This window comes from Canis aureus, chromosome 14, assembly GCF_053574225.1.
Source record: "Canis aureus isolate CA01 chromosome 14, VMU_Caureus_v.1.0, whole genome shotgun sequence".
NCBI lineage: Eukaryota > Metazoa > Chordata > Mammalia > Carnivora > Canidae > Canis > Canis aureus.
Genome location: NC_135624.1, coordinates 51,136,222 through 51,149,072, shown reverse-complemented (window position 1 = coordinate 51,149,072; position 12,851 = coordinate 51,136,222). Strand labels below are relative to the sequence as shown.

The 12,851-nt window shown below is 37.7% G+C and overlaps 1 protein-coding gene across 14 annotated transcripts in view; it reads left to right on the top strand.

Annotated features, from left to right (window-relative positions):
* CLOCK (clock circadian regulator) overlaps positions 1–12,851 on the top strand; it is a 134,699-nt gene that overhangs the window by 113,557 nt on the left and 8,291 nt on the right. For 11 of the 14 annotated variants that reach the window (XM_077848059.1, XM_077848048.1, XM_077848053.1 and 8 more), the window contains 4 exons: positions 882–1,034; positions 1,866–2,075; positions 2,783–2,988; positions 10,229–10,484. In XM_077848059.1, the coding sequence (XP_077704185.1) occupies positions 882–1,034; positions 1,866–2,075; positions 2,783–2,988; positions 10,229–10,484 (825 nt within the window). The remainder of the gene's footprint in view (positions 1–881; positions 1,035–1,865; positions 2,076–2,782; positions 2,989–10,228; positions 10,485–12,851) is intronic. The other 3 variants (XM_077848061.1, XM_077848060.1, XM_077848058.1) reach the window with 3 other exon arrangements.

Below are 12,851 nucleotides of genomic sequence, written 5' to 3'. Positions count from 1 at the left end.
TGTTCTTTTTTTGTTGTTATTTTAGAGAGAGAGAAACAGCACATGCACCGTGTGTGAGAGGGAAGGGGCAAAAGGAGAGGGAGAAAGAGAAAATCTCAAGCAGACTTCATGCTGAGCTCAGAGCCAGAAGCAGTCAGGGCTCAATCTCAGAACCCTGTGATCATGACCTGAGCCAAAATCAAGAGTTGCAGGCTTAACCAATTGAGCCACCCAGGCATTCATGAGCTCTGGTCTTCTAATGCCAGTGTGTACTTCTAATCAGTCAAGATCCAGTCAGAAGGCAGAAGCCATACCAGAAATTTGAAATAGGGGTAATAATTTTAAAAATTATTAACTAGTAACAATTCCAAAGAATATAGGAAAATGGATGTAAAGAGCAGTTAGTGAGACGGAGACTATGCAAAGAAGGAACAAGTTGGAAAACTCTCCCGACCTCCTAAACTCTTCTCCAGCCAGGTTGAAACTCACTTTCCATTGGGGTTGATATGGCTGCAGCAGCCACTTGATGGAAGAACGGTTCACTGAGGTGCCACAGACCAGGGCTGGAGAGTAGGAAGCCACCTGCTGGGATACCAGCAAAATTTTCAAGGGAGCATCCCATTAGGAGGCCAGTAAGACTTGCTGGAAAGTCATCTCCCTTTTCAGTAATAATTTCTCCCTTTGCAGTATCCCTCTAGCTCCATCTACTGACATGACTAAGTTTGTGTCTGCTGACAAATATTTATAGGTCCAGCCAAGCAAAGGTGGGTGAATTAGGTAATACATTGATAACTGGCATAACATTCTTGTCTCATGATATATTTATTCTACTTATTTTTCCCAATTATGAAGAGTAAGTGATTCTAAAATATGTTACACTTTTCCCATACATGGTACTTCAGTTTCAGTTTTCAGCTCAACTAGGAGCCATGCAGCATCTAAAAGACCAATTAGAGCAACGAACACGGATGATAGAAGCAAATATTCATCGACAACAAGAAGAACTAAGAAAAATTCAGGAACAACTTCAAATGGTCCATGGTCAAGGGCTGCAAGTAAGTTGTTATTACATTTGAATACAAGCAAAGCAAGCCATTTATATTTTAGTTTCTTAGGAAAGTTGACTTTTCTTAATTAAAAATAAGTAAGAGATACAGTTCATCAATTTAGTTGAGTAAATACTCATTGGTTACCTACTCAGTATGATTGCACTTACAGTCAGATTCATTCCTAAGAGTATTTCCATCAACATCCTTGTTTCTCCAGATCAGAGTCTCCTTTAGCAGTCTAACTTTTAGTAAGCTTAAACCCGTAATAGAAAAATAATATTTTATATAGACTTTTAGGTATAGAGTTTATATATCAGTCATCAGTCATTATTTTAGTAAAATACTAGAAGATATGATTTGAACTAGTCTTATTTGGTCAAAGGACAGGGCCACTGTAAAGTTGTATCTCTCAGAGGAGACTTAGATTTTGGGGTAGGGAAACTTTAAGTTAAAACTACTTCTATCTAATGCCATACATTATAAACAGTGAGTGATGCAGAACCGCAGGTCCATAGACCTTTTGGGTAGCTAGTAGAACAGACAATGCCCAATATGTAAGATGTTCAAACAAGTGGAAGTTTTGAAGTTTATACGCCTTTTTCTGACAATTGGAAACACAATAGGGTTAGGATGACTGGAAGAACAAATATGAATTATGTTTTATTCAGTAATTGTTTATTGTCGCTAATTGTTCACTCAAAATGACTTAGCCATCCTCTTTGCTTTTTAAAAACTTAATTCATAGCTTGTTTTTGCTTCCTTTTTTTTTTGATTGCTCTCATTCTTCTTTGTTTTTAATCTACAAAGTTCATTTTAATGTAATCTTTATTTTTAAAGATGTTTTTACAACAATCAACCCCTGGTTTGAATTTTGGTTCTGTTCAACTTTCTTCTGGAAATTCATCTAACATCCAGCAACTCGCACCTATAAATATGCAGGGCCAGGTCGTTCAAACTAACCAAATTCAAAGTGGAATGAATACTGGACACATTGGCACAACTCAACATATGATACCACAGCAGACTTTACAGAGTACATCAAGTCAGGTAACGTTATCAAGTGCAGTGGGGTATGGAATGTTCAGTGGTTGAAATGTATACTATTGTGAAAACAAAAATGAAATCTGTCTGGAATCATTCCGTACTTTAACCTTTTAATAGTAATAATTAGCTTAGTTTTGAAGGTGATCATTAACATATTTTGTGAAAAATTGTTAAATTGCTGATATTATCAGTGTTTTCAGTATTTTGACATTTAAGAATTTTATAGTTCATTTAAAATGCACATGCAGACTACTTCTGTATGTTAAAAAGTTTGAACTTACAAAAGAGGCTGACCAGGAAACATGTTACTACAGGTGAAGTATATACTGTTAGAGTAGTAATAATTTAATCAGTATTCTAGGAAATTTCATAAAAATTCAGGAAATTTGATGCAGGTAATTGGTATACATCTGTGGCTGTAAATCCCAAGAGTAAATGAAATCTAAAGATGTCTAATGTCAGTCACTCACTTCGGGCATTAACAGAAATTCTAAAGTTCATAGCTTATATTCCAACAAGATATTGAAGACTAATTCATTCTCAGTTACTATAAGTCTTGGTCCTTTGTAGTTAGATTTCTCCCAGAGTAATATGTCCTGCCTCTTCTTTTTCGGTCATGTCAACTATTGTTGGAATGATGAATAGTGGTTGTGTATTTCCTAAAAAAATTTTTTTTGTTTAATTCATCTGTAATGTCTTCTATTTTCTAGCAGAGTCAACAAAATGTACTGAGTGGGCACAGTCAGCAAACTTCTCTTCCCAGTCAGACGCAGAGCACTCTCACAGCGCCGCTCTATAACACTATGGTGATCTCTCAGCCGGCAGCCGGAGGCATGGTCCAGATTCCATCCAGCATGCCGCAGAACAGTACCCAGAGCGCCGCAGTAACTACATTCACTCAGGACAGACAGATCAGGTGGTTGTCATATTGCGTTAGTCATTCCAAAGTTGTAAAAACTGATTAGTTAAAAAATAGTTAATTTGATTTATAAAGACATGATTTTAGTTTGTAGCTAACTCCTGCCAGCATTCTTGAATTAGAAATAAAAAAGCAGAATATGTCCATTGTTTAAGGACATCGTAATAAAAGAATAACAACAAATTTTGTTTCCTGTCCAGAAATGTTCCACCAATATTGTAGAATTCAATCTCCATAACACAGTTATTTGAGTTTTATGGCCTATGTGTGCTATATATGTATGATTATGACACTTTCATCATTTGAATACAAATGTTGATGAGTTTTCATGCAATAACAGTGGTTAACGTTTATACTACCATAGCTTATATATGTTATGGAATAAAAGTAGCTGACTTTCTTGAGTTTGTTGGGTACTGTACTAGGTGCTCAAAATACGCTCTCTCACATTTTTAAAAAAGTGTGTATTGGATCTTTTATTTCCAGGATAAGAAAAAAGTGAGTTTATAGTAATTTGGTCAGGGGCTTATAGGTAGTTAAGGGGGCAATGAGTAGTTTCTAATTTAAGCCTGGGTATCTGATTTCAAAACTCAAGTGCTTACATTTATATAATACACTATTTTGTGAGCCATTCTAGAAAAAACCCATTAGTGGGTATTCCAAATAGCTGACCTGGAAACAAATATTTTGAAGGAGTTATTTCATATATTGGGAAGCTGTCTTTTAACAACTACAGAATCTCTATGGTCTTAAAACTTCTATTAAAAAATTTTTTTTTTACTTCTATTACTGCAATATAAGTCGGCTGCTGCTTTTATAATACAATTTTGTTGTGTCAAACCGTGCAATAGGTTTTATTAAAATCCTGTTAATTTCCAGAGTAAAGAAGCTGCAGGATCACAGAGGCAATGAGAGCAGGGAGAGCTTATTTCTTCTCTTTGGAACTCAGTTCCCCAAGTGAAGTCCAGATTTTAGCTCTGGCATTCTGAAAGGAGAGATTATAAATGTGCTCCCTAGAAATGTAGATATTAGTTCCAAAGTCTGAGGAAGAAGACATTGATCTAGAATGCTGATACGCATTTTGGAGAATACAATTTAGCAACTATTTGTAGACCTCTTTATTTGAAGGGAAAAGATATATTTCAGCAACCACTGGAGTGCCTACTTAAGTGAGTATGGCACATTCCTTGTCCCAAGAGAAAGGTCAGACTAGTAAGCCATAGAGAGTTAAACAAATCCATATTATTTGGTATGATAAATAGGTCTTCAGAAAAAGAAAGTGAACAGTTTTACAGGTTGAGAAAAACAGCGAAGAGAAGGGTATGGTCAAGGCCAAGTTTTATGGAGGAGGAGGTAGTTGGCCTGAGTCTTTTTTTTTATATATAAATTTATTTTTTATTGGTGTTCAATTTGCCAACATACAGAATAACACCCAGTGCTCATCCCGTCAAGTGCCCACCTCAGTGCCCATCACCCAGTCACCCCCACCCCCCGCCCACCTCCCCTTCCACCACCCCTTGTTCGTTTCCCAGAGTTAGGAGTCTCTCATGTTCTGTCTCCCTCAATCATATTTCCCACTCTTTTTTTCTCCTTTCCCCTTTATTCCCTTTCACTATTTTTTATATTCCCCGAATGAATGAGACCATATAATGTTTGTCCTTCTCCGATTGACTTATTCCACTCAGCATAATACCCTCCAGTTCCATCCACCTTGAAGCAAATGGTGGGTATTTGTCGTTTCTAATGGCTGAGTCATAATCCATTATATACATAAACCACATCTTCTTTATCCATCTGAGGCTCCTTCCACAGTTTGGCTACTGTGGACATTGCTGCTATAAACATCGGGGTGCAGGTGTCCCGGCATTTCACTGCATCTGTATCTTTGGGGTAAATCACCAGCAGTGCAATTGCTGGGTCGTAGGGCAGATCTATTTTTAACTCTTTGAGGAACCTCCACACAGTTTTCCAGAGTGGCTGCACCAGTTCACATTCTCACCAACAGTGCAGGAGGGTTCCCCTTTCTCCACATCCTCTCCAACATTTGTTGTTTCCTGCTTTGCTAATTTTCCCCATTCTCACTGGTGTGAGGTGGTATCTCATTGTGGTTTTGATTTGTATTTCCCTGATGGCAAGGGATGCGGAGCATTTCCTCATGTGCGTGTTGGCCATGTCTATGTCTTCCTCTGTGAGATTTCTGTTCATGTCTTTTGCCCATTTCATGATCGGATTGTTTGTTTCTTTGCTGTTGAGTTTAATAAGTTCTTTATAGATTTTGGAAACTTGCCCTTTAACTGATACGTCATTTGCAAATATCTTCTCCCATTCTGTAGGTTGTCTTTGAGTTTTGTTGATGGTATCTTTGCTGTGCAAAAGCTTCTTATCTTGATGAAGTCCCAATAGTTCATTTTTGCTTTTGTTTCTCTTGCCTTCATGAATGAATCTTGCAAGAAGTTACTGTGGCCGAGTTCAAAAAGGGTGTTGCCTGTGTTCTCCTGTAGGATTTTGATGGAATCTTGTCTCACATTTAGATCTTTCATCCATTTTGAGTTCATCTTTGTGTATGGTGAAAGAGAGTGGTCTAGTTTCATTCTTCTGCATGTGGATGTCCAATTTTCCCAGCACCATTTATTGAAGAGACTGTCTTTTTTCCAGTGGATAGTCTTTTCTCCTTTGTCGAATATTAGTTGACCATAGAGTTGAGAGTCCACTTCTGGATTCTCTATTCTGTTCCATTGATCTATGTGTCTGTTTTTGTGCCAGTACCACACTGTCTTGATGACCACAGCTTTGTAGTACAACCTGAAATCTGGCATTTTGATGCCCCCAGCTATGGTTTTCTTTTTTAAAATTCCCCTGGCTATTCGGGGTCTTTTCTGATTCCACACAAATCTTAAAGTAATTTGTTCCAACTCTGAAGAAAGTCCATGGTATTTTGATAGGGATTGCATTAAACGCGTAAATTGCCCTGGGTAACATTGACATTTTCACAATATTAATTCTTCCAATCCATGAGCATGGAATATTTTTCCATCTCTTTGTGTCTTCCTCAATTTCTTTCAGAAGTATTCTGTAGTTTTTAGGGTATAGATCCTTTACCTCTTTGGTTAGGTTTATTCCTAGGTGTATCTTATGCTTTTGGGTGTAATTATAAATGGGACTGACTCCTTAATCTCTCTTTCTTCCATCTCATTGTTAGTGTATAGAAATGCCACTGACTTCTGGGCATTGATTTTGTATCCTGCCACACTGCCAAATTGCTGTATGAGTTTTAGCAATCTTGGGGTGGAGTCTTTTGGGCTTTCCATGTAGAGTATCATGTCATCGGCGAAGAAGGAGAGTTTGACTTCTTTGCCAATTTTGAATGCCTTTTATTTCTTTTTGTTGTCTGATTGCTGAGGCTAGGACTTCCAGTACTATGTTGAATAGCAGTGGTGAGAGTGGACATCCCTGTCTTGTTCCTGATCTTAGGGGAAAGGCTACCAGTGCTTCCGCATTGAGAATGATATTTGGTGTGGGCTTTGCATAGATGGCTTTTAAGATGTTGAGGAATGTTCCCTCTATCCCTACACTCTGAAGAGTTTTGATCAGGAATGGATGCTATATTTTGTCAAATGCTTTCTCTGCATCTAATGAGAGGATCATATGGTTCTTGGTTTTTCTCTTGCTGATATGATGAATCACATGCTGATATGATGAATCACATTGATTGTTTTATGAGCGTTGAACCAGCCTTGCATCCCGGGGATAAACCCTACTTGGTCATGGTGAATAATCTTCTTAATGTATTGTTGGATCCAATTGGCTAGTATCTTGTTGAGAATTTTTGCATCCATGTTCATCAGGGATATTGGTCTATATAATTCTCCTTTTTGGTGGGGTCTTTGGTTTTGGAATTAAGGTGATGCTGGCCTCATAGAACGAGTATGGAATTACTCCATCTCTTTCTGTCTTTCCGAACAGCTTTAGTAGAATAGGTATGGTTTCTTCTTTAAACATTTGATAGAATTCCCCAGGGAAGTCATCTAGTTGGCCTGAGTCTTAAAGAGTAGGCTTTGGGTGTTTGTGTGTCAGGGAGTCTCAGAAGGGTGTTCTAAACAAAAGGTGTTCTAAACAAAGCCATAGAAGTGAGAAATAAGTAGTTTGAAGAATGTCTCTTGGTGCTGGAGATGGATGAAATAGTCTCATCACATTTTATCAGAGAGCAGTTTGGACAATTTTTTTTAAGATTACAAAGAAATGAGCATTTAGTATTTCTGTGCCTAAGCCACTTTGTAAATGTTACTTTATCTTTGGGCATAATTCTTCATATATGAATTTTTTATTCTTTTATACATATTTTTTTGCATTAAGTAATACATTTGGTCCTGAAGTGTATATGAAATAGAGTATTTTATTTTCAGGATTTGGTATGAATTCCCCTGATAGGTTTGAAAAACTAGACAAAGACCATACAAAATCAGAAAAACTACAGGCTAATTTCACTCATGAATTTAGATGTAAAAACCTTCAACAGAATATTAGCAAACAATGGACTGCCTGCCTGGCTCATTCAGAAGAGCCTGGAACTCTTGATCTTGGGATTGTGATTTCAAGCACCATGTTTGGTTGTATAGATTACATAAATGAATGAGTGAATGAATGAATTTTAAAAACTGGGAAAAAAAAGATTTGGTATGGATTCAAAAATAGATTTATTTTGTCTTATAGACCACATAAATAATAAAGTACATTTCTGCTAACTGTAATACCATTATATACTTTACACAGTTTATCACTGCAGTAATGTCCTGGTCCATTCACAGTGGAGTCATACCTCTGTAATGGCCAATGTTAGAAACTAACTTCATTGCACAGAAGGGGCAAATAGAAATAATATTGTTCCCCGAACAGGCATCATTTTTTGTTGTTGCTTTTTTATTAAAATAGAAGAAGGAAGGTGGGGAGGGAGCAAATATTAGTGAAGTCTAACACAATGTGGGTACTATGCTGCATTGATGAATTTATAAATTGAAGGTACTTTTATTCATTGTTAGAACATCATTTAATTTTGAACTGTGTTTATAAGATACAACTTGCAGTGTAAGTATCATCTGTAAGCCTAGAGAGGTTTTTAAAAATTAGGGAGGGAGACAGAACATGAGAGACTTATGAGGGAGACAGAACATGAGAGACTTCTAACTCTGGGAAACGAACTAGGGGTGGTAGAAAGGGAAGTGGGCGGGGGGTGGGGGGTGACTGGGTGACGGGCACTGAGGGGGGACACTTGATGGGATGAGCACTGGGTGTTATTCTTTATGTTGGCAAATTGAACACCAATAAAAAAAAATTAAAAAAATAAAAAATAAAAATCCCTTATGATAGCTCTAAGTTTATTCATGATTAGCAAAATGAACACATGCCACATACATGACTCCCAAGTACCTAGTAATTTTATAAAAAGGAAAAAGATATTTTTTTAACAAGTTTAAAACTTTTTTTCATTGTGGTAAAATATACATGAAGTTTACCATGTTAACATGTACAGTTCATTGGTATTGAGTACATTCATACATTTGTGACCATCATTACCATCAATCTCCAGAACTTTTTTCTTCTTCCCAAACTGAGACGCTATATCCATTGAACAATAAGTCCCTAGTCCTCCTCCACCATTCTGCTTTCTAAACACATAAGTCTTTGAGTTTGACTACTCTAGGTACTCTAGATCAAATGGAATTGTACAATATGTGTGTCTTTTGTGACTGGCTTATTTCACTTGGAACCTTGTCTTCAAGGTTCATCCATGTTGTAGCATGTGCCTGAATTTTATTCCTTTTATTACTTTTTTTAAAGAGATTGATTGATTGGGCAGCCCAGGTGGCTCAGTGGTTTAGTGCCGCCTTCAGCCCAGGGCATGATCCCATGTCAGGCTCCCTGCATGGAGCCTGCTTCTCCCTCTGCCTGTGTCTCTGCCTCTCTGTGTCTCTCATAAATGAATAAATAGCGTCTTTAAAAAAAAGAGAGAGATTGATTTAGTGAGTGGGAATGGAGAGGAACAGGGGGAGGGAGAGAATCTTAAGCAGGCTCCACATTCAGAGCCCCATGGGGGGCTTGATCTCAGGACCCTGAGATCATGACCTGAGCTGAAGTCAAGAATTGCACACCTAACCTACTAAGCCACCCAGGGGTCCTAATTTTATTCCTTTTTAAGGCTAAATAATATTTCATTGTGTGAATATACCATGTTTTGTTTATTCATCTGATGGTCAGTGGGTTGCATCCATTGTTTTGCTATTGTGAATCATACTGCTATGAACATGAGTGTACAAATATCTGAGATCCTGCTTTCAGTTCTTTTTGCATATATATCTAGAAATGGAATTGCTGGATCGTGGTAATTTTGTATATAATTTTTTAAGGAACAGTCCTACCATTTTCCATAATAGCACTATTGTAATGTTCCACCAGCAGTGCATGCTCCAGTTTCTCCATATCTACACCAACACTAGTTACTTCCTGTTTGTTTTATAATAGCCATCTGATGGATGTGATATAGTATCTCGTCGTTGTTTTGATTTGCATTTCACTAATGATAGGTGCTGTTGAACATCTTTTGATTTGCTTGTTGACCATTTGTGTATCTTATTTAGAAAAACATCTATTGAAGACCCTTGCCCATTTTTTAATCACATTGTTGGTGAGTTATAGGTTGCTTTATATATTCTAGTTATTAACCCCTTATTGGATATATGATTTGCAGATAATTTCTCCCACTCTCAAAGGGTTTCTCTTTCCCTTTGATACACAAAAGTTTTTAATTTTGATGTCCAGTTTATCTATTTTTTCTTTTGTTTGTGCTGTTAGCATCCTGTCCAAGAAATCACTGCCCAATCCAGTGTCCTGAAACTTTCCCCCTTTTTTCCTAAGAGTTTCATAGTTGTAGCTCTTAAGTTTAGTGCTTTAATCCATTCTGAGTTAATTTTTGTATGTGGTGTAAGGTAAAGGTCCAGCTTCATTCTTTTGCATGTGGATATCCAAAAAATTTATATTTTGTGATCATTTCGTTTTGCTATATATATTTTTGTTTTACTAGTATTCCCAGAGGAATCCTTAAAAACAAATATGAAACAAAATTGGAATGTACAGCTTTTAAAAACTAAACTGACAATATCATTGGATATATCTTAGTGTTTAGCCCGCTGCCTTTTATAACCTATGCCTTATACTTCTGACTCCCTTTCTTTCCTCTTAACAGATTTTCTCAAGGTCAGCAGCTCGTGACCAAATTAGTAACTGCGCCTGTAGCTTGTGGGGCAGTGATGGTACCTAGCACAATGCTCATGGGTCAGGTGGTGACCGCCTACCCTACTTTTGCTACACAACAGCAGCAGTCACAGACACTGTCAGTCACACAACAGCAGCAGCAGCAGAGCTCCCAGGAACAGCAGCTCGCTTCAGTTCAGCAACCGTCTCAGGCTCAGCTGACCCAACCACCGCAGCAGTTTTTACAGGTAACTCTCCCCATGGGGAACTCTCCTGAACCCATTTACTTCTGTATAGTGGAATTAGACATTAAAAGAAGTTTTGGAAGTCATCTGAAAAACCCATAAAAGCTTATTGTACAAGTTAAATTTCTGGAAGGGGAGAAAGCTTGTCCCAGTTAGCTGTTTTTTCTTCCCTTGTTTGGTCTTTGGAAGATTTTAGCTCTGCTGTGGACATACCCAATTGTCTGAACTACTAGATAGAAAAAGTAGCTACTTGCTGTCCACATCAAGGCACTGTATATAGTAGCACTCTGTCTAGCTAGAGTTTCTGGAATTCAGACTCTTTCCTCCTTTTAGTGGCCCATCACACACCACTTCTACATGGCAAAGGTATCAAAAGGGATTTTTAGAAGAATTAGTTATAGGCATTATCTTAAATTACTATGTTGGATTAAATTTTATAATGATTTTGGTTATAAGTTAATGTCAGAGGAGAAATACTGTGGCAGGCTGTATATCATGATTGAGAGTGTGGGCTCTCAAGTCAGGCTGCCCTGAGGTTGAGTCACTGCTATGCTACATACTGTGTGACCTTTGGCAGGTTATGCTAATAGTTCATACCTCATGGGTAAACAATACATGTAAATCACTGAAGATAGTTACAAGGTACAGAACTAGCTGTCATTTATGAGCAATGTTTTGATTAATGTAGTAAACACCCAGATTAAATATGTAGACACATATTTCATCACATATCCCATGTATCAGTAGACTAGATCTACTTATCTAAAGAAATGGAAGGGGATCCCTGGGTGGCGCAGCGGTTTAGCGCCTGCCTTTGGCCCAGGGCGCGATCCTGGAGACCCAGGATCGAATCCCACGTCGGGCTCCCGGTGCATGGAGCCTGCTTCTCCCTCTGCCTGTGTCTCTGCCTCTCTCTCTCTCTCTCTCTCTGTGTGACTATCATAAATAAATTTAAAAAAAAAAAAAAAAGAAATGGAAGAAAGTTACCTATGTTGTGATCCTCAGCTAGGAATTCAGCAGGATACATTTCTGGACCTTAGTACCCTCCCTGGAGTACACAGTAGCAGATTATGACATCTGAAACCCAGCTTTTTCCCTTCTGGCCTACGGAGAGCAATTTTGAATAAAGGCTAGCCCAGATATGTGCTGGAGATGATTCCATGCAGGCCAGCCACATACATACATACTCTGGGAGTTTTAGAGTTACACAACATACGGTGTGATTAGAAGATTCAGTATTATACTGTATACAGGGGCATACATATGTCATTAATTTATCACCCTTCGTATTATGGTGCTAATAGAGTTCTTAACTTGGTGATAACAGAAAATTAAAACAGATTAGTTGCCTAAATATCTCTGAGTCGTACTGACAGTCCCTTAGACCTTAAGACTGTATTGCAGCTATTAATGACAAGGTTAGCTATTGTTACAAATGAATTAATGACAATAATTTATAACAAGTTATAAACTATTATCTAGAGGAAATAATACTCAGAATTGAGCAAAACCTTAAAGAAGTTGCTTAAGATCAAGTCTTCTAAATCTATCAGGGAACAAAGGCCCTTAAAAGAACACTGTTTTCTCCCTCACTTCTGAAAAAGAATTCTAAAGACATGGGACCCCCTAAAGAAATAAGATGAGCAGCACCATTTAGAATACGCTTCTGTGTAGATAGTAAATACACAGTTTGTCTTCTTTGATCATGTAACCTCCGGCTCCAAAATATGCCTCTGTTGTAATCCTGTAAGGCTCACAAATATCCTGAGTTCTTTATGTTACAAAAACTTCTCCTAAATCACAGAAGTCCAGAATAACAAAAGCTTTCTAGGTCCTTGGCAAAGATTAAGGTTCAAGGATCTGTCCTTCTGTGTGTATGCTTATATGTGGGCGTGGGTGCACACATGTCATTTATATATATTTGCAAAAATCTCCCATCACAGTCCTATGTTTAGATTAGGAGCCCTGCATCAAGTTGTGTTGTCAGTGGGAAGAAAGGACATTCATTGTAAAAATCCACTTTCTTTGGGCTAATTTTCTTTGTATCACCAGAAATAGTAATCAGATGAAACAGGTTCAAGGAGTTGAGACTTGGCCCAGGGTTACACAGTTAATAAATGGCAGAGCACAATTCACATCCAGACCTTCTGATCTGAAGATCCTGTGTCCTTGTTTGGCTTGTTTGTTTGTTTTACACCGCACTGCTACATATAGGACTTAAGGCTCTAACTTTGCCCTCATTTTTGTGATACTTCTAAATAATAGTGATGTTAACATTTAATCTTCATATAAACCCAATGTGGAGGCACTGTGTTTATTTTGTAAATCAAGAAACTGAGCACCAGAGAAGAGAATAGTTTGAGCAAGTCC